The 21,253-nt window shown below is 32.4% G+C and overlaps 2 protein-coding genes across 2 annotated transcripts; one reads left to right on the top strand and one right to left on the bottom strand.

Annotated features, from left to right (window-relative positions):
* Positions 1-11,595: 11,595 nt before the first annotated feature.
* On the bottom strand, positions 11,596-14,070 carry LOC132611072 (6,7,8-trihydroxycoumarin synthase-like). The gene is made up of 3 exons (XM_060325488.1): positions 13,152-14,070; positions 12,219-12,654; positions 11,596-12,019 (listed from the first exon to the last, which is right to left on the bottom strand). The coding sequence occupies exons 1-3, from the start codon at positions 14,034-14,036 to the stop codon at positions 11,847-11,849; spliced, it is 1,494 nt and encodes a 497-aa protein (XP_060181471.1). The 5' UTR covers positions 14,037-14,070; the 3' UTR covers positions 11,596-11,846.
* Positions 14,071-18,068: 3,998 nt separating this feature from the next.
* Positions 18,069-20,467, top strand: LOC132610555 (6,7,8-trihydroxycoumarin synthase-like). Its single transcript, XM_060324872.1, has 2 exons — positions 18,069-19,102; positions 19,729-20,467. Exons 1-2 carry the CDS (start codon positions 18,218-18,220, stop codon positions 20,335-20,337), a joined length of 1,494 nt encoding a protein of 497 aa, XP_060180855.1. The 5' UTR covers positions 18,069-18,217; the 3' UTR covers positions 20,338-20,467.
* The last annotated feature ends 786 nt before the right edge of the window (positions 20,468-21,253 follow it).

Genomic DNA, 21,253 nt, shown 5'->3' with positions numbered 1-21,253 from the left:
ATGCCCGTGCTGCGCACAGGCCCAACACTTCGGATTATAGTGTATTTATGTATATGTAGTTGTGTTTAGATAGTGATAATATATATATATATATATATATATATATATATAGTATGTTCAAAATACAATTAATATAACATTGTAGTTTGTGCTCCGTATAAAACTTTATTTTATTCGTGTTTGCTACGAAAATTTATTAATGTTTTTTAAAAGAGAAGACTTGTTTAAAAGAAAATTATTTTCCTCTCTCTGTGATAAAATAATAGCAATATTTAAGCATCAGTTGATACTTTCAATTTTAATTCGATTAATTTAAAAGTGTAAAATACTTATTATTTTTTATCAAATTTTGATTTGGATAATTCTAATTCAAATTATTAAATTAATTTTACATGTTTGAAACGAAACAAAGTGGAAATTAATTTTCTATTTAAACGAAGAAATGCTATTTTTTAATTTTTGATAAATATTCTCGGTTTAACTCATTTTATTTGTCATGTTGTCTTTTGCATGGTTTTTTAAGGAAATGTGAATTAGAATTATAATTTGACTAGTTTACCTTATTCATTATTTGATCTTCATTTGATATTAATCTCTTTTCACATTTATGAGAGTAACAATAAAAATAAAAAAATAATTAAATTGTATCTTATTTTTTAAATATATATATTTTAAGTATATTTATTTTAGTAAACATAACAAATAAATGACATGGCGGAATAGCGAATACAACAATTAAATATTTTGAAGAAAAGTAATAATATGAGGTCCATGTTTTTTGCTGTGTAATAATTTCATTTTCTCTCACTAATGGGTTAATATGCATGTAGCAATGAATTACATGAATATTGTTTGATTTTTTAGTATATGGGGTGCACGTGTTTTTTTTTTTTTTTTTTGACATTGCCTTTTTTCTTTTTTCTTTCTTTTTTTAATATTGGGTCCATTTTGTTTTTCATGAGTTTGGAGAGGGTGGGGTCCACTTTTTTTTTCATGAGTTTGGGGAGGGTGGGGTCCAGGTTTTTTTTTTTTTTTTTTTTTTTTTTAAGACTGACTGTCGATGAAGCATGGGTAAACCGATGCTTCTATATAGTAGAAAAATAGAAATATAATAAAGTATTTCTATCTATAGTTTTTAGAAGAGTTGGTAATATAAAGTATAAAACGTCATTTTTTTGCCCTTAAATAAAAAAGTGGGTGGGACCACAAAAGATTTTTTTACTCTTAAATAAAAAAGTAGGACTGAACACGGACGACGATCTTGCCTCTATAAACCGGCTCTTCTATATAGTAGTAATAGTAAAGTAATACATATAATTTTTTTATCAAATTTTGATTTGGATAATTCTAATTCAAATTATTATATTAATTTTACATGTTTAAGATGAAACAAAGTAGAAATTTGATTTTTTATCTAAATGAAGAACTTCTATTTTTTAATTTTTAGTAAATATTTTTTGTTTAACTCATTTTACTTGTCATGTTATTTTTTACACGGTTTTTTTTAAGGAAACGTCAATTAGAATTATAATTTCACTAATTTACCTTATTAATTATTTGATCTCCATTTAATATATTTTTTTTATGACATTAATCTCTTTTCACATTTATTAGAGTAAGGATGAAAAAGTAATTAAATTCTATCTTATTTTAATATATAAGTATTTTAAGTATATTTTTGTACAATAATTTCATTTGCTTCCACTAATGGGTTGATACGCATGTGGCAATGAATCCATCATTATTGATTTAATTGTTTGATTTTCTAAGACCTTTTTTTTTAACATTGTTTATTTTTTTAATATGGGATTCATTTTTTTTATTTATTAATATTGCTTGATTTTGTTAACATGAGGTCCACGTTTTTTTTCCCGTGAGTTTGGATGTGGTGGGTTCCACTTTTTTTCCTGTGAGTTGGGATGTGGGACCATGAGGATACTTTGGGAATTACATGCATATTGTTTGATTTTTTAGTATATGGGGTTCACGTTTTTTTTTTTTTAATATTGAGTCCATCTTTTTTTTTTCATGAGTTTGGAGAGGGTGGTGTCCACTTTTTTTTTATGAGTTTGGGGAGGGTGGGGTCCAGTTTTTTTTTTTTTTTTAAGAGTGACTATCGACGAAGCATGGGTAAACTGATGCTTCTATATAGTAGAAAAATAGAAATATAATAAAATATTTCTATCTACTTTTTAGAAGAGTTGGTAATATAAAGTATAAAACGTCATTTTTTTGCCCTTAAATAAAAAAGTGGGTGGGACCACAAAGGATTTTTAGTAAATATTTTTTGTTTAACTCATTTTACCTGTCATGTTGTTTTTTACACGATTTTTTAAGGAAACGTCAATTAGAATTAGAATTTCACTAATTTACCTTATTAATTATTTGATCTCCATTCAATATTATTTTTTGTTTTATGACATTAATCTCTTTTCACATTTATTAGAGTAAGGAAAAAATGAAAAAGTAATTAAATTCTATCTTATTTTAATATATAAGTATTTTAAGTATGTTGCCGCACAATAATTTCATTTGCTCCCACTAATGGGTTGATACGCATGTGGCAATGAATCTATCATTATTGATTTAATTGTTTGATTTTCTAAGCACTTTTTTTTAACATTGTTTGCTTTTTTTAATATGGGATTCAATTTTTTTTTATTAATATTGCTTGATTTTGTTAATATGGGGTCCACTTTTTTTTCCCGTGATTTTGGATGTGGTGGGTTCCACTTTTTTTTTTTTTTTTTTTTTTTAAATACTGGTTGGTGTTTAATATGGAGTCATGAAGAACTTCTATTTTTTTAATTTTTAGAAAATATTTTTTGTTTAACTCATTTTACTTTTCATGTTATTTTTTACACAAATTTTTAAGGAAACGTCAATTAGAATTATAATTTCACTAATTTAGCTTATTAATTATTTGATCTCCATTTAATATTATTTTTTCTTTTATGATATTAATCTCTTTTCACATTTATTAGAGTAAGAAAAAAATGAAAAAGTAATTAAATTCCATCTTATTTTAATATATAAATATTTTAAGTATGTTGCTGTACAATAATTTCATTTGCTCCCACTAATGGGTTGATACGCATATGACAATGAGTCCATCATTATTGATTTAATTGTTTGATTTTCTACGCATTTGTTTTTTAACATTGTTTGTTTTATTAATATGGGATTCACTTTTTTTTTTAATATTGCTTGATTCTGTTAATATGGGGTCCACTTTTTTTTTTTTCCGTGAGTTTGGGTGTGGTGGGTTCCACTTTTTTTTCTTCTATTTTTTTTAATACTGGTTGGTGTTTAATATGAGGCCCACAATTTTGTTTTTAATATTAATTGTTGTTTAATATATATGGGGCCCACAAATGTTTTTGCTTGATTCTGTTAATATGGGGTTCACTTTTTTTTCCCGTTAGTTTGGATGTGGTGGGTTCAACTTTTTTTTCTTCTCCTTTTTTTTTTTAATACTGGTTGGTGTTTAATATGTGACCCACAATTTTTTTTTTAACATTGTTTGTTTTTTTAATATGGGATTCACTTTTTTTTTTAATATTGCTTGATTTTGTTAATATGGGGTCCACTTTTTTTCCCGTGAGTTTGAATGTAGTGGTTTCCACTTTTTTTTTTTTTTTTTAATACTGGTTGATGTTTAATGTGGGGCCCACATTTTTTTTTAATATTAGTTGTTGTTTAATATATATGGGGCCCACAATTTTTTTTGCTTGATTATGTTAATATGTGGTTCACTTTTTTTTCCCGTGAGTTTGGACGTGGTGAGTTCAACTTTTTTTTCTTTTCCTTTTTTTTTTTTAATACTGGTTGGTGTTTAATATGGGGCTCACAATTTTTTTTAACATTGTTTGTTTTTTTAATATGAGATTCACTTTTTTTTTTTAATATTGCTTGATTTTGTTAATATGGGGTCCACTTTTTTTCCCGTGAGTTTGGATGTGGTGGTTTCCACTTTTTTTTTTTTTTAATACTGGTTGGTGTTTAATGTGGGGCCCATGATTTTTTTTTAATATTAGTTGTTGTTTAATATATATGGGGTCCATAATTTTTTTTTTACAATTTTTTTATGGGCCTGTTTTAATACTTGTTGGTGTTTAATATGGGGCCCATAATTTTTTTTTTAATATTAGTTATTGTTTAATATATATGGGGCGCACAATTTTTTTTATGGGCCTGTTTAATATGGGGCCCATTTTTTTTTTTTAAAGGGCCCACAATGGACGACGAAAAGGGACCACAACGGACGACGAAAAAAGGCACCAACTGGTGCTTCTAAATAGTAGTAATAAAAATATGTTCTTTTTTAAAGTTACCTCTCGAATACAAGTTTGGGTGATGAAGAATCCTAATTCCTAACTATCAAAAGAGTACTAGAAGAATAAGGATCTCTCCAAAACAGAGGTCTCTCAAAAAAAGCTAAGTGAGCGATCATCTTAGCCAAAAACACAGAGAAAATATCTGGATCAAAAGTAAAATGGGCTTTTTTTCATTTTTGGCCCATCGGTCGAAATTAATTATGCGCGCTATCCAAAATTATATAATAGTATGTATGTTTATACTTAGTATACAAAACTTATACATTTGTGGCTGTTATTCTTTTGGGCGATCAGAAAATGTAATTATGCGTAATAAATTTGCCTTTTCTAATGTAGATTCCGAAATTTGGCTGCTAGAACCATCTTGAGAAGGCAGGAGCATTGATCAATGATTAACACTGTTAAGTCTGACCCTCATATTTAGCTGAACGCATAGCCTTCCAAAAATTGTAGGAATACATTGGAAAAGTAACTGATGAACTTTGTTGGTAGGCTTGATCAACCACCATTTAGTGATCTTTGTTCTAATATTGTCACCAGAGGAGTTAGGAAAATGGAACCGTACAGTATTAGCAAGGTCGCTCTTGGCAAAGAGACGATCAACAGATTCATTGTCATATTGTGAACATGCAGCATATGCGTCTAGAGGGACCACGGCAAAAATTTTAATAGCATCATCAGTAGGTAATTTCCGTTTTAGCATTCTTAACTTAAAGAAGGAGATTTTAATGGCGATTTTATTGTGTCAAATCATGGTGCTTGATTTCATTGTGTTACAATCTGACTTAGTGGAGAAGTATCCAATTCTGCTTAGGTAGCCAGATAGGCTGATCATCACCCTCATATTAATTATCTTGATGTCTTTAATTGAAGTTACTAAATCAGGAGGACGGATGGAACTTAATTTTAACAAATTCCATTGATTTATATGCACAATGAAATCTGATACTTTAGTCTTCTTAGGATTGCTTCCATATTGAACGTTTCATTCTGGTTCGACAATTGGACAAACCAGGTGCCCTCCCTAGTTCAACAGGGGAGCAGATCCAAGAAAACCAAAGTTTCAGACTTCATAATGCACAACCAATGTAACTTAGCAAAAGTAAGCTCCATCCTTCCTCTTGATCTAGTGAATGCTATTAAAGACATCAAGATTAACAAAAATGATGCACAACCTGTCTGGCTACCTGAAAAGAAAATGGTTTTTTCTCCACTAAATCAGCATGAGATATATTCAGAAGAGCTAGACCAACTTCGTTATCAAGCTCCATGATTTGGCATAGTAACGCTACTACAAAAATCACTATTTTCCCACTGAAAAATGTTTAGCGGTTATTCCCACCAAATGTCGGTGGGCAAAACCTAAATAGTAGTGTTTTCACATGGAGAAATCAGGAAGTTTTCCATCATTTCAATGGGAACCTGCTTCCCACCATGTGTTTTCCCAATGAATTGACTCGTGGGAATGAGGTGGGAAAATCATGTTTTATAACACAAATTTCCCACCGAATGTTGGCGGGAAAAATCTCTGTTTCTAATAGTGTAAACTTCCCTTTAAAGTCTCCTTCTTTATGTGGAGGATGTTAAGAGGGAAACTACCTACTGATGATTATATTAAAAATAAGTTTCGTGTCTGTGGTATCTGCAGATGCATATATTGCTCTCAGTATGATAATGAATCAGTTGGTCATCTTTTTGCCAGAAGTGATCTTGCTAATACAGTATGGAGTCACTTTGCTAATTCTTGTGGGATTACCAACTCCTCTGCTGACACTATTAGGGAGAAAGTCACAAAATGGTGGTTGATCAAGCTTGCCAATAAAGTTCATCAGCTTCTACTACAATGCGTGCCTCTGATCCTTACTTGGGAAATTGGGAAAGCACGATGCTCAACCAAATATGAGGACCTCAGAACTAATTGTGCTAGAATTATTGGTAAGTGTAATTGCTTGCTCAAGATGATCATGCATGTAGGAAGGGGAACCCTGGTATGGAAGGGGGCAGAGGAATCCTAAGAGAACACAGAGGCGATTTGATCATGGCATTCTCCTCCTCCTACTTCGTAATTTGCTCAAACAACTATGCTGAATTTCAAGTGTCATACCCCCTTTTAACCGGGTTGATTTAGGAGTACGACATATTGGAGATTCCTATTTTTGTTTGTTGTTAAGGAGTCGCCACCTAATTATTTATGGTGAATTAGGACACCTAAAGTTTATTAAAGTTAACTCTGTTTAAAAAGTCTGCGAAACTTAAGATTCTAGGTAAGGGTTCAATTAGTCTAAAGGGAAGGTATTAGGCACCCTTTAAGACCCATTAATAATGGTTAACCGACCGGACTTATGATTAATTAGGCTAAGTTTAAATATAGTATTGTAGAAAATAACTTTGTAAATATAACTAAAGTTACAGATAGATATAAAAATGTTGTTTAAAAAAATGAGATTTGTGGAAGGTAATAATTTGTATAAAAGAATACTTTTAATGCTATGTTGAAATACGACTTATAAATGTTGTTAAGTTTTTTGAACGAAAGCATAATAGTATTGTTTAAAATAATACTTATAGAAAAAACATAATAATTTGTGTAACAGAAGATTCTAAATGTTAAATGAGACATGAAAATATTGCTAAAGCCTAAATTGAAAATATAATGATATTATTCCAAAATAAGATTCGTAAAAAAATAGGGTAATTCGCTTATGATTGATAGCCTTTTAAAAGATGATTCGTCAAATGTGATCTTTAGATAAAAAATGATGTTATATGAATACGATGGTGTAGAAAAATCTAGACTTATTTTATAAATAGGATGCAAAGAGGTGAGTTTTATTTTTTTATTAACTTATTTAACTAATTCGGCTAAAGGTATGCATAGTTGAATACGCCTTTAAAAATGTTTATAAAGAATACTTGGATTAATATTTACATATTAGTGACGTTTTGAGAATTTTAAGATAGTAAAATAAAGTAAGATTCCTTTGACTTGAAATATATAGTCATGCTATTTGAAAATCCATTACTCGAATAAATGTTATAGATACCATTAATAGTTTAGAACATAACTGAGAAGTGAATATAAATTTGTGGAATTAACTACCCATTATTAAGCTACAACCCTTAATATACTAGAATTTATCTAAGTTGATAAAATAAAATAAGATGTTAGTCTTACAAAGCAAATAAAAATACACAACAAAAAATAAGGAAGAGAGTAAGGAGTGAATGTGTCAAGCCCATTTATTAAGGCTGCTACAACCCTGATCATTATTGGGCTTCGGCCCAACAAATTTTCTTCGTATATTGCTGAGGGTTGTTTCTGTCTGTTGGCTGCGGATTGACTGATGTAGGAGGAGGTTTTGTTGGGCTTTTATCCCAACGCCAGATATGGAAGGAGACGAGTCCGAAGGACCCGTATGCGATGTTCATGCATAAAAAAAATGAGAAGAAAAGGATTAGTATGTGATTAATAAATAAGGCTAAAACATGTAAATATGCACTCGAAACAAATTAGGATGACAGTGTACAGTCAGATCTTAACTAGAATAAATAGTTCAGCATTTCTATTTTTTAGTGTGGGAAAGAAAGAAAACACAAAGTCACAGATGGGAGAGACAGCAGCCCAAAATTTCAATCAACCATTTCACTAACAAGGCAGTATACATCTTATATACTGGATATACCGACTCATATACACCTAAATGTGGATGAGGCTAAGTGTTTCAGGAATATTGACTGTTAACGTTTTACAAAGCCCAACTATACCAAAGAGAAGCAAACGAAAGGGAAATCATGCCAATGTATTTAAACTCCAAAAATGCATGTATACAGTTATGTACAGCACCAAACAGAATCAGCCTACTGTAACGAATCTGAAGAACTCTTCTAAGCAAGAAAGAAAACATTTGGTAGTTCAATTATCTGTTTCCAACTCTTATATCCAACTTAAAACAGAAATGGAACGCCCTAACGAGAAACTCATGTTTTAAGAGGAATTGGTGCCCTTAAAGATTTTGGAAATTCAAATGAATGTCCAATGAATTTTACAACTGTGGGGAAGGGAAACTGGTAACATCTGTTTTTTTTTAGCCAATTCTCAGAAAGGGAAAATAAAGGAAACATCAAGCATTTTCAGTTAACAGAAAGTTCTGAGCTTAAAATGGATTTGGATCAGCAATCAACAAGACACGATGATTAATCGAGCCAAACTGTAATCATTTCAAAATGAAGCTCGACCATATTATTGTTTCTAGATAAAACAGATCCCAAGAGATGGCAATTTCTAATCCTTTGATAAGTTAAACACATTGATAAGACAACTAAAATAAACTATAAGTGGAATCATTTGAGAGTATACTTCAAAAATGACCAGTTATTCCATGTAGACCAGGGAAAACAGCCATTCTCTGTAAACATTGAAAGAGGAGTGAACTGGAAATCTTTATTTTTTTTTAGCTCTGTTTTAATAAGCCTTGGTCAGAATAGTAATCCCTTAAATCATTACACCAACATTTAATTAATAAAACATCCTGACCTATGTTTCGAATTAATCTTCAAATGAAGAAGGCAGGCCATTGTATCACATTAGCTTCACAACAGAACAAAGAGAACAAGATTTTGAAACAAGCCATAAGTAGGAAACAGGGCAGATTTTAGCATTGTGGTATACTCTACTTCTATATGGTTTTCACTGATCGAGTGAGAGGGAGAGTTACAGTCTCACAGTATGAAATAAATGTATCTCTGTAAAAAAAAAAGAACTAATACTGGGCAGTACCAAAGTAACTAGCAAACAACATCGACAAGTCATATAACCCTTTCTATCACATCTAAACCCCAAACAGGCTGCATTCATGTCGAGCTATACTACTTGAACAAAATAGCGCAAAAGAGGGACAATGCTGACCTGTCTTAATCCTATACGTAATATACCTAAGATATACACACCCTGGTATATATATATCAGATGTATGTCGAATGTATATCCTTTACTTACTTTAATAATCTACTGTATATCTTGTGTATATTCATTTTAAATGTGTCCTAGGTCCTGGAAATTCAGTCTCAAGCATCCGGATTACACTAGATATCTTTCAAATTTAATTAACGATTAATGCACTATCCTAGCAGCTCCCAAACATCGAACAGATAATGCGACGACGAAGAAACCACACAATCACTAAACATATCGCAGAATAAACTAAAAGAATTTCTTAAACGAACAGACACTAAAGATCATGAATAATTAGTGTATCGAGGTTTACCTGTTTTGTGCGCAATGAACTGAGGTGTCAAGATCGTCGAAATCCACTCTCGATTTTAAAGTAGCGATAGCAGAAATGAAAAAAAAAGTAAAAAAAAACCTTTGGGATTTCAAATGAATGCACCAGATACAATAATAAAAAAGTGTAGACATTTCAAAGAGGGTTAAGGCGGCTGGAAAGAAAAAGAGTGTCGAAACAGAATGAAAATTGGAACAAAGCTAAGACTTAAAGTGGTAGGCGAAATGTTGAATCTGGTAAAGTATTTTCGTGGTTCAAAAAAACGTTCCCCCTGTTCTAAACGATACCTCGCCCCCCCCCCCCCCCCTTTAACCGAACAATTTCCCCTAGATTTATAGGGCTTCGTTTGGTTTAATAAAAGAGAGGAACGTGCGAGAGAGACGGAGGAGTGGGGGACAAAGGGAAGTGGAGCTGGCAGAGGAGTGGGGAGCAGAAGTGAGTGGAGGGGAGCGTATGTGGGGGTGCAGCGGAAAGGAGAAAGAGAGAGGAGTGAGCGGCGGTGGTGGAAAGGGAAAGAGAGGGAGGGAGGCGGAAAAGAAGGGGAGAAAAATGGGAAGGGAAAGGAAAGAAAGAGGGAGGCGGATGAAGGGTTAGGGTGAAGGGGTGAAGAAAAAAAAGAAATGGACGATTGGGCCGGGTCGGGTGTGATAAGGTGTGGGCTGGATCTGTTGAAAACATGGGTAATGGGCTGGTCCGTTTGGGCTGGCCTATTAATTTAAATATGGGCTGATAATGTGGGTTGAGTATTAAAATGTGGGTTGTTTATTTGGGTAGGGAAATAATATTGTATCTATATTTTGGGCCATTAATTTGGCTGAAAATTGTTGGTCCTTCCTCCTCTATTTAATTATTTTTTGGGCTTCTAATTTAATAATTAGTACAATATATACTATGTGGAGACAATTAATAATTAGTATGTAGAAAAATAAGGATTTTACAAAGTGTTGTCTTGTAGTTAATTTAACGATTCCAAACCCGAAAATGAAACGATGACGAACATTAAAAAAAAAAAATTGTGATAAAGTAATGCTCGTAATGTTTAAAAATAAGAGTAGTGAAAAAAAAATAATAGTAGTGAAAAAAAATAAAGTATTTAGTTCTTCAGTAAATTTAGAAGCCCGAGTGAATAGAATTAAATAAGGGAGGGACAAAATTGAGTGTCAACATCAAGCTCTCTCGATAGGCCTAAATGGCGTTTGGATCATGGTTATACAAGGATCTTGATTGAGTCTGATTCCCTTCTAGTTGTTCAAATGATCAATAAGTAAGTCAATATGTTATGAATGTGCCTGGACCAGTATTGACGGAGCAACTTAGCACCAGATTAAGTGGCTATTCTTGAGACCCGGATTGATAAATAACGACTTATGAAAGCAAATTAGGTTTATGTGTATTATGCAGAAATTGTTTGTTCCTTTCGTCCCCTTTTGTGAGAATCTGACTTCTCGACCCCTTTCTTATCTCTATCCTTAGTTATTCGTTATTTCAGTATTTTCATTGTAATTCAGTAGTTTGAGTGTTGTAGTTGTAATTTGGGTATCAGTGATTATATATTTGTGTTGAGAATTTCTGGTTTGTTCACAATACTTCCTGGCAGTTAAATGAAGACATCCAATTGATCCATTAAGAAGAGTGAAGCAGTAGACCAAATTTCAGAATCGAAGGGCAAATTTATTTTCGATCCAGGCTGATTTCTTTTCTCTGTTTTGGCTAAGTTGCTGGTCACTTAGCCCTTTTTGGAGAGACATATGTATAGGAGAGATCCTAATTCTCTATTACTCTTTTGGTTAGTTAGGAGTTATGCTTAGCCAAATTTATACTCAATAGGCACGTAACTACGTATAAACACCCTTTTATACACTATTATACACTTTATATAAGATTGTTACATTATGTCTAATGCTTTCCCCCGGGTATAATGTTGTATAATATTGTATATTGGGCTACGTGACGTAAATATTTTCAAAAGCAGTATATTTTTGAAAATTTCGCAATTTTACATAAAACACACTACTCAAATTTACAAACGAACACCTAGCTATAGCAACTAAATTACAATGACAATTAAAGTGGTAAGGCACAAAATCGTGCGTACCATATATTAAACATAGGTGACGAGAAACAGTCGAGCATTTATTTACGTGTATATTAAAACTTAAATGAGAAACACTCTTCTCATTTATTAACGGGTATATTAAAGGTTACATTATGACTAGATGTAGCTAGCCTAGAGATAATTTTCAGGGACAAGGCAAAGATCATTTTTCTTATGCATAATAATTCCAGGCAAAACATTTGTGTCAACATCTTCTTTCTTCATCCCACAAGGAAATTCCCAATCAAATGCATAAAGAAGGTTTGAAAGTATAAGATCTACCATTGCAACGCCAAGTGCAATACCTGCAGAGAGGTGAATTAAGATTTAATTTTTATAGATTCAATTTCATGAGCTTATTTTTGAAGACTATGGGTTCAAAACATGATGTCTAGTTATATTCCTACTACTTTTCATGATCTTCACATATAATCTAAGTTCAAATAAAAAAAAAATGTGGGTTCAATTAAACTTGTTGCTTAAATTATACATTGGCCAAAATACCTGGGCAACCTCTCCGACCTGCTCCAAATGGAATCAACTCAAAGTCTTGGCCCTTGAAATCAATAGTACTATTCAAGAATCTCTCAGGTATAAATTCTTCTGAATTTTCCCATATTTCAGGATCTCTTGCAATAGCCCATGAGTTAACATGAATTATAGTTTTAGGCTGAATTTCATATCCTTCTAGTATGGACTTGTGCATTGTTTCTCTTGCCACTAGTAGTGGAGCTGGTGGATATAATCTCAATGTCTCCTTTATCACTGCTTTGAGATAAGGCATTTTTTGAACATCATCTTCATTCACAATGCCTTTGTTTCCAATTGATTTTCTGATTTCTTCTTGGACTTTCTTCATGGCTTTTGGATTCTTAATCAAGGCTGTCATTGCCCAAACTACTGTAGCCGCGCTAGTGTCTGTTCCACCAAGAAATATATTCTACAAAATAATCAAATAGAGAGGAAAATGAAAGAGATCGTCAAATCATTGGAAGCTCCCAATGTAATAGCTAGATAACGTACTTGTGTGTGCAAATATATATATATATATATATATATATATATATATATATATATATATATATATATATATATATATATATATAACTTGTGCACATTGACGACATAACGTCAGTCACAACGTCTACATACAATAAGTCTAATTCGGTAATTTTGGGAAATTAAGATTTATGGTAGTATACCGACAATCAATGCTTATCATATAAGAAAGTTAATTACCTTAAAAGTGACCTAATAGTGTAAACATATATGTTTACGTCGTCCGTGCATAGAATTTGAAATCTAGACAATAAAGTAAACAATTTACTATATAACCAATTAAATAAACTTATAATATAAAAATTATTTACACTATCCCCGCGCGCGCACATATATATATATATATATATATATATATATATATAATTGATCACTTACCATGAGTATTGCCTTTATGTTGTCCAAAGTGAGATCAATTGGAGTTGATTGCTCTTTCCTCAATTGAAGCAAAAGATCAATGATATCTCCTTTCATGGATTTTGGCCTATTGGGATTAAGATGTTGTTCAATGAGTTCTTCATAAAACTCATCTAAATCCTTAAAAATCTTCTCAAGTCTACTAATATTTCCACAGAATTTATCAAGCCAACCAAATAAAGGAAAATAATCAGAGAAAAAGAACCCCGCCATCATCTCTTGTGACACAGCAAAAAGTTCATTGAATCTCCTCTTTTCGTGTGCTTCTTCATCATACCTAATACCAAAAGCAACTCTGCAAATAATTGTACTTGTTAGTGAAATCACCATATTGCTCAAATTTGTAATTTGTGAAGCGACGGCTTGTTGTGATATTTTCTTCATCATTCTTGATACTTCATCTTCACGAATCGGACTGAATGATTGCACTTTCTTGAGACTGAACAAATGAACAGCACAAACTTTTCGCATTTCCCTCCAATAGTCATTGTAAGGTGCTAAGGCAATATCATGGCCGTTGTAAGACAATTTTTGTTGGCCAAGAAAAGAGGGTCTACTACAAAATGCTAGATCTTGTATTTTTGTTACCTCTTTTGCTAATTTTGCTGAAGAAATTACTACCATAGTAGCAGAACCAATTTTTAATGAGAATATATTTCCATACTTCTTGGAAAGTTTCCAAAAATAAAGATGAGGGGTTAAACTATCAAATTGATGCAAATTTCCAATAAAAGGTAGCCCTAAAGGACCTGGTGGCACGACATTTTTTCTAGCCTTTTTGGCTAGGAGAATTAGGAAATTGATTACAATCGGAAGGGTAACTAAGAGCAGAAAGATCATAATCATTTTTTTTTTCTAATTATCATACATATCAAAACTGTATTGCAATTTATAGACCTTTCATTTCTAACGCACCTTAAATGTTTAAGGAGAACTTTATGTACACGGCAGTGAACTTTCCAAAAAATGAATTTCATTCTTTTTTCCTTCTTGGTTTTCCACTTGAATACGATGTTTTATACGACCGTCAAGCAATTCACTATGAGTGAGTCATGAAACTCGTATTTATTTTCTTATGTATTTCGTTAATTTCAGAAGCAAAACTCAACATTATCTGGAAATGATCTAGAAAAGTGAGAAATAAACGTGTTTCATGCATCTTATTTGAATTAACGTGTTAAAAGGTTATATTATGCTTACTTCCGTAAATACAATTAATCAGACTAATGAGAAGTGATCCTTTTTTTTTTAAGCAAATTGAAGCTTTTCTTCCACTCATGTACTTAAATAATGAGAGCTTGTTCCTGTTCAATCATTGAAGATATGATTAAGTCAATCCATTCAAGTATGGACGGGTTAATGACCCACTCATTTATTAACTCACTTCATTTTGACCCATCCAAATTTAAGAGATTTTTACCTTCTATATTACTTGGCCTAAGCTTATAACCAAAATGGGCACCTGTTTTCGGATCGTATGTACCCTATTTAGCCGATTTTGTATAAAAGTGTTCCAATCTTTAAAAAAAATAAAAAATCCAGGATAGCTATCCTGAGGTTTTGTATACCATTTTATGAAGAACACAAACGGCGGGGGGGGGGGGGGGGGGGGGGGGGACTAGGAATTGTATATGATACACATTCTCGCAAGATCAAAACTATACAGTAAACTAACAAAGAAATTGACCTTATCATATCTAATTCGAACACTAGAAATTAAAGCTGCATCTTATCCAAAAAAATAAGATCCTTTTGCTCCTCCAGCCATCTGATCAAAGGTGTCAAAAATCATATGTGCATCAATAGTATGTATATGTTTTCTTGATGTCCACGTGTATATATACTATGTACTGTGTAGTTTCTTTTCCTTTTTTTTTTTTTTTTTTTTTTAAATCCCTCCAGTCCTGCAGTGTATAGCTGATGTAATCTACTTTGTATGGAGTGGATTTACATTACCTATGTTTAAAACGGTACGCCCCGTTTTGTGCCTTGTCACTTTTGTTATAATGTTTGTATTAATAAAATTTCACATCTAACTCTTGAGGGACTAGGTGATTGTTTATAAATATTAGCGTGTTTTTTATGTAAAATTTTACTGTGTGTTCCTGATTGAACATTTATTTGTATCATATTACTGAAAACATAAAGGGAGTGACCTTGCGCACGTGAGAAGGCAAAATTAGTTGATTTGCACCGCAAGCAAGATATAATGGGGCTTAATCCATTTTGGAGAAATTATTTTAGATATTATAAGCTTCCCCGAATATGTCCAAGTACAAGCTAAGGTTCATTCCCAGTGAAAGCCGTTTCTAATTAACACCCCAACTTTGCCACCTTAACTATACACACAGGTTCCGATTTCTCTTATCAATACACAAAAAATACCCTGGTGTTCAGTAGTGGTTTGTTGCCATGATGCAATGTTAAGTCGATGAGTTGTTTTTCTGTTTCCCTTGTTCTTGGTAATATTACCATACCTTCTATAACAAATATGACCAATGCATTACGCAAGAACTACGCAAAGCCAACTCTCTTTTTCTAATCTTTATCTCTAATCTTAATCTATATATAATCTCTATCGTTAATTTTCCTAAGCGGGTGCTTGAATCTAGAATTGACAAGCATAAGAGGAGTGACCGTATGGAATTTTGTTAATTAGAAGGGGACAGGTTCCATCATGATGTTTGGAAAAAGGACTTGCCAATTTATACACTCATCAGGCAACCTCTTATAAAAGGATCTAAATTATATGTACCGGTAGAGGCGAATTTAGAATTTCTAGAACATGATAAACTACTAATTAAAGAAGGAGGAAAAAATGCATTAAAATGAGAATTGATCCTTATTCCTCTTGGTAAATAACTAAGCATTTAAACAACCGCATCATTAAGCCTTTTATAGCATGAGTGCCAGCAGGTAATACTAGATTTATTCTAGAAAATATATACATAAATTATCTAATTTTGCAGAAAGACCATGGATTCACGTGCCTAAAAATAACACAAATTCACGCCTGTGTACTGATAGTATAATTTTTTTCATCCTATCAATAAATTATTATCCTATAAGGTTACATACCAGTTTTACAAGATAATCAATTACTAGTACTTATCATGAAATTTACGTGTATTACCTTATTAATGATTGTGTAAAAAAAATTAAAATCATTAGTGCATCAAAATTTAAACTTATGAATCCCTGATCTTCTTAAGTTATCGTCAGTTGTGACTATATTATATAGTATGTTTTTATCTTTTCCTTAAAAAAATACTTAATAGTAGAGAACTCTCTTATGAGCAAGTGGAAGTTGATGAAATGTTATTATTGGGTCGATCCACTTAAAGGGTGTTAATTAGTTCGTTAGTATTACTATCCAAATAAACCGTACTAATTTTCCGTGAATACGTCGTAATGCGTGCGTGAAAGTACGTTTTCTGAAAAAGATTGTGAAAAAATAAGTAATTGAAAAAAGTACTATGAGTAGTAAGAGAAGTTCAGTAAGTTTTAGGAATAAGGTCTTCATCTGTTTCATGAGAATTTTTAATTACAACTATCAGTTCGAGTTGTTTAAAAATATCCACTTCCACAAGGGAAATTCCACAATTCACTTGAAATAATTCTCTTCCACAAGTCGTGCAACATACAATTGTTTTGATGATAAATTTAATAATTATGGATTTTGGCGTTAACGATACATTTGTTTTGATTGTAGATTCGCTTCCACAAGTTTTTAAAGATTCAAGCTTCATCTTTAATGAATGTAATGGACTCTTGGGTGACACAAATATCTAGAAAACGTGTAAATTGTTGATTGCTAGAGGACAAAGGTCTATTTTCAAGCCTTAATTTTCCAGACCAATTATTTTTCACTTTCATGACCTATGTCTTTACAGCAGTTGTCATTTTCAACAATTACGTATCTTAATTAGAGATGTTGAGTTCAAGTCCTGAATATGAAAATATCTTGTTAGAAAACACTTTCTCCTTAAATGAGCCTTATGCGAAGCCAGAAAAAAAAAAAAAACTTAATTTGTTATTGGAAATTTCTTGTTGCAATCGAGAAAATCAAACATGATTTGAGGGGGAAAGTTGCATTAAACTTGATTTGAGTCATAGGTACTGCCATTAGTTCACTAATATTTGTTCCCACTTCACTTTCATCGTTCAATTTTGTAACTATATTATATGGTTCGTATAAAATGGTCCAACAAGAAAAACAAAACATGAAAATGAATTACGTAAAAGATTTGAATTCTTGAATGGGTTGAAAAGCATCAAGTATCTACCTTCTCCAACTTTATACTTAAAATCTAACTCGCTAGTCGCTCCCAAAATATCAAACTATAATCAAGTATTAGTAAATAAACAAACGTATTTTAGTCGGGAAAATTAGTCAGGTGCATTTTCTCATTAACATAAAGAGATTTGTTATCAAAAAAGAAGCAAGATAAGCGAGATAAGTGTAATGTCTTAAACTAAAAGATTGGTTTTAGTTACGTAGCGAAATTTAAGAGGAAGTCTTTGAGATTATCCCTTATATTTTAGGTGACCAGACAACTATTACACTGTCTGGGTGTGTTCAGAATTGAGGAAAATATTTTTCATATTATTTTTCAATTTTATCATGTTTGATAGGTCAAGATGTTTTGAAAAATATTTCTCTTAGAAAAATAAGTTTCTTAAAAATTAGGAAAATAACTTTCCCTGTGAGAGTAGGAAAAACAAGTGGCATTCCACACTAATCGTCTCCTCCTCACTCCCGCCCCTCTCCCTCCCCGCCCCCATCCCACCCCAACCCCTCCCTCCACACCATGGTATTTACCTAAATTATATATAAACGTTATAATTTGGATAATAGTTTCTGCTTACTTACCACTACAAAGTAAGAAAACTACATACGTGAAAAATATTTTTCCTCATAGCAAACATACCCCAGTTGAATAAAAATTACTATACTCTTTAATTGAAGAAAAAGAAGGGAAAAGTTTATAAGACATATCAAGTGACTAGGCCAGTAGACAAACAAAATGATGCTCTTTCTTCTACTCTTTGCAGCCCTTCCTATCATTCTCATTTTCCTTCTTTCTAGAGCCAAAACGGGAGGAAGAAACACACTGCCACCAGGTCCTGTTAGCCTACCATTCATTGGAAATTTGCATCAATATGACACTTTAACACCTCATATCTATTTTTGGAAACTTTCCAAGAAATATGGAAAAATCTTCTCATTGAAACTTGCTTCAGCTCAAATGGTTGTAATTTCTTCAAAAGAATTAGCCAAAGAAGTACTCAAGACACAAGATTTAGTATATTGTAGTAGACCTCCTATTCTCGGCCAGCAAAAATTATCTTATAACGGTCGTGACATAGTCTTTTCACCTTATAATGACTATTGGAGAGAAATGAGAAAAATTTGTGTGCTTCATCTATTTAGTCTCAAGAAAGTACAATTATATAGTCCAATTCGTGAAGATGAAGTATCAAGAATGATCAAAAAAATATCTCAACAAGCTGCCATTTCACAAATTATAAATTTGAGCAATTTAATGATTTCACTAATTAGTACGATTATTTGTAGAGTTGCTTTTGGTGTCAGGTTTGATGAAGAAGCACATGAAAGAAAGAGATTTGATTATCTCCTGGCCGAAGCTCAAGCTTTGATGGCTAGCTTTTTTGTGTCTGATTTTTTTCCTTCTTTAAGTTGGATTGATAAACTTACTGGACTGACAGATAGACTTGAGAGGAATTTCAAGGATTTGGATGAGTTTTATGAAGAACTGATTGAACAGCATCTCAATCCTAAGAGGCCAAAATCCATGGAAGGAGATATTGTTGATCTTTTGCTTCAATTGAAGAAAGAGAAATCAACACCAATTAATCTTACTTTGGAGGACATAAAAGGACTTCTAATGGTAATTTCCATGTCTTAAATCTACCTATTTCACATGAACTCGCACGGCCGCCCCCGCCCCTCCTTTCCCCACCCCCGAGTAAAAATATGTTGGGTTAAGATAGCTAGTTCAAACGACGGTCGTAACTCAACCCCAACATTACCCGAACTCCCTTCTCTTTTTCTGTTTGTTTTTAAAAATGATCTGACAGCTCTTTTATCTAAATATTAGCTATATCCACTACAAAAAAAAAAAAAAAAAAAAAAAAGGGTAATTTGTGGAGGTTTTAGACTCCACTAATTGCTTAGGAGGCTAAACAGCACCCCTCCCCCAACAAATTGCAATTACTCATTTTTTTGTATAGTGATTACTTCAAATTTGATTTTGTTATATTTAAGGTTGGTCTGCAATTTGACTCATCGGGTTGCACTAACCCAATATCTTGATGGGTCATTTCGTATTTAATGTCTTGCATCAAGTCAATGAATGAGCTAGTTTAAACTTTGTTGGGTGGATTATTAAAATATAGATCGATTTTACCACCTTTACTCTACTGTAATAAGTAGCACAATTGTGTTTATTGTTGCCTTGAGAATTTCCATGAATTTATAATTTTTGTCTTTTCCTCGTCACTTTTTTTTGTGTAGAATGTATTAGTTGCTGGATCAGACACTAGTGCAGCTGCAATAGTATGGGCAATGACAGCTTTGATGAAGAATCCAAAAGTCATGAAGAAAGTTCAAGAAGAAATCAGAAAATCAATTGGAAACAAAGGCATTGTGAATGAAGATGATATCCAAAATATGCCTTATCTGAAAGCAGTTATAAAAGAGACATTTAGATTGTATCCACCGGTTCCACTCCTAGTTCCAAGAGTATCAATGGAAAAATCCACACTAGACGGGTATGAAATTCAGCCAGGAACAATAATTCATGTTAACTCATGGGCAATTGCAAGAGATCCTGAAATATGGGAAAATTCAGAAGAATTTATACCTGAGAGATTCTTGAATAGCGATATTAATTTCAAGGGACAAGACTATGAGCTAATTCCTTTTGGAGCAGGACGAAGAGGGTGCCCAGGAATCGCACTTGGGGTTGCTTCCACGGAACTTGCATTGTCAAATCTTCTTTACGCATTTGATTGGGAGTTACCTCGTGGGATGAAAAAAGAGGATATTGACACAAATGTTAGGCCTGGAATTACCATGCATAAGAAAAATGAGCTTTTCCTTATCCCTAAAAGTTATTTCTAGATTACAGTCAGATGTGAATCTAAGGTGAATTTTGTGAAATAAGCTAAATACGTCATTGCTTTCGGCTCGATTTATGTATACATTTCTAAAATATTATGAAATGCATATAATAAATCACCCTCAAGCTAAACCCAGTAACAATTTTAAATCTTGAAATTGCGTTTCACCATTCGTCCGTTTCGATATACTTTTTATTATCCGTTGAACTTATATTTCAGTAATTAGGACTTTCTTTAGTCCTCCGCTATTCTGTTTATTTGACAATATCGAATTGACCTTAGATAGATTCGTGTGTTAGTTTTATAGGAGTAGTTGGGAAGATATTAGAAAGGTTTGTATCATCATAGATAAAAGAAGACACTATCTAATCTTCGAATAATGAAATGAATATATATAATTCTTAAAAACTTTTAAGAACAATATCATTTATGAAATAGCTATTCTTAAGGAGAAAATGTTATGCTTCACTTTCGTGAAGTCTAGCTGTTGACTCATTCCAAGACCAAAAGCGTATAAGGATTGTTGTGGTTCTCATGGAGTTATAAATGGAAGTTATCGCTCATATAACTCCCAGCTTTCTTTTACAAGGATGAAAGTGTGAAAGAATCAACATCAAATATATAATTCTTGTTGTATACGATTGCTATTTTAGTAGTCCCGGATGTACTCGTGAATACTAACTCTAATTTCTTGTTGGGAAAACAATGCAAACTACCTATTAAAAACAAAATATTTACCCGAGTTATACCCCCTAAAATTTAATTAGGTGTGCTACCCATACCGTGTTAAAAGTTTACCCGCATACACATTTCGTCAGATGCCTTGAACCGCGGCGTCAGTTGTGGAGTTTTTGCGTTTTCCTTTTGAATTCTGTTGGGACTGTCCCTGCCAGAGGCGGATCTAGGATTTGAAGATG

This window comes from Lycium barbarum, chromosome 9, assembly GCF_019175385.1.
Source record: "Lycium barbarum isolate Lr01 chromosome 9, ASM1917538v2, whole genome shotgun sequence".
NCBI classification, from domain to species: Eukaryota; Viridiplantae; Streptophyta; class Magnoliopsida; order Solanales; family Solanaceae; genus Lycium; species Lycium barbarum.
This window is presented reverse-complemented; position numbering and strand designations above follow the sequence as displayed.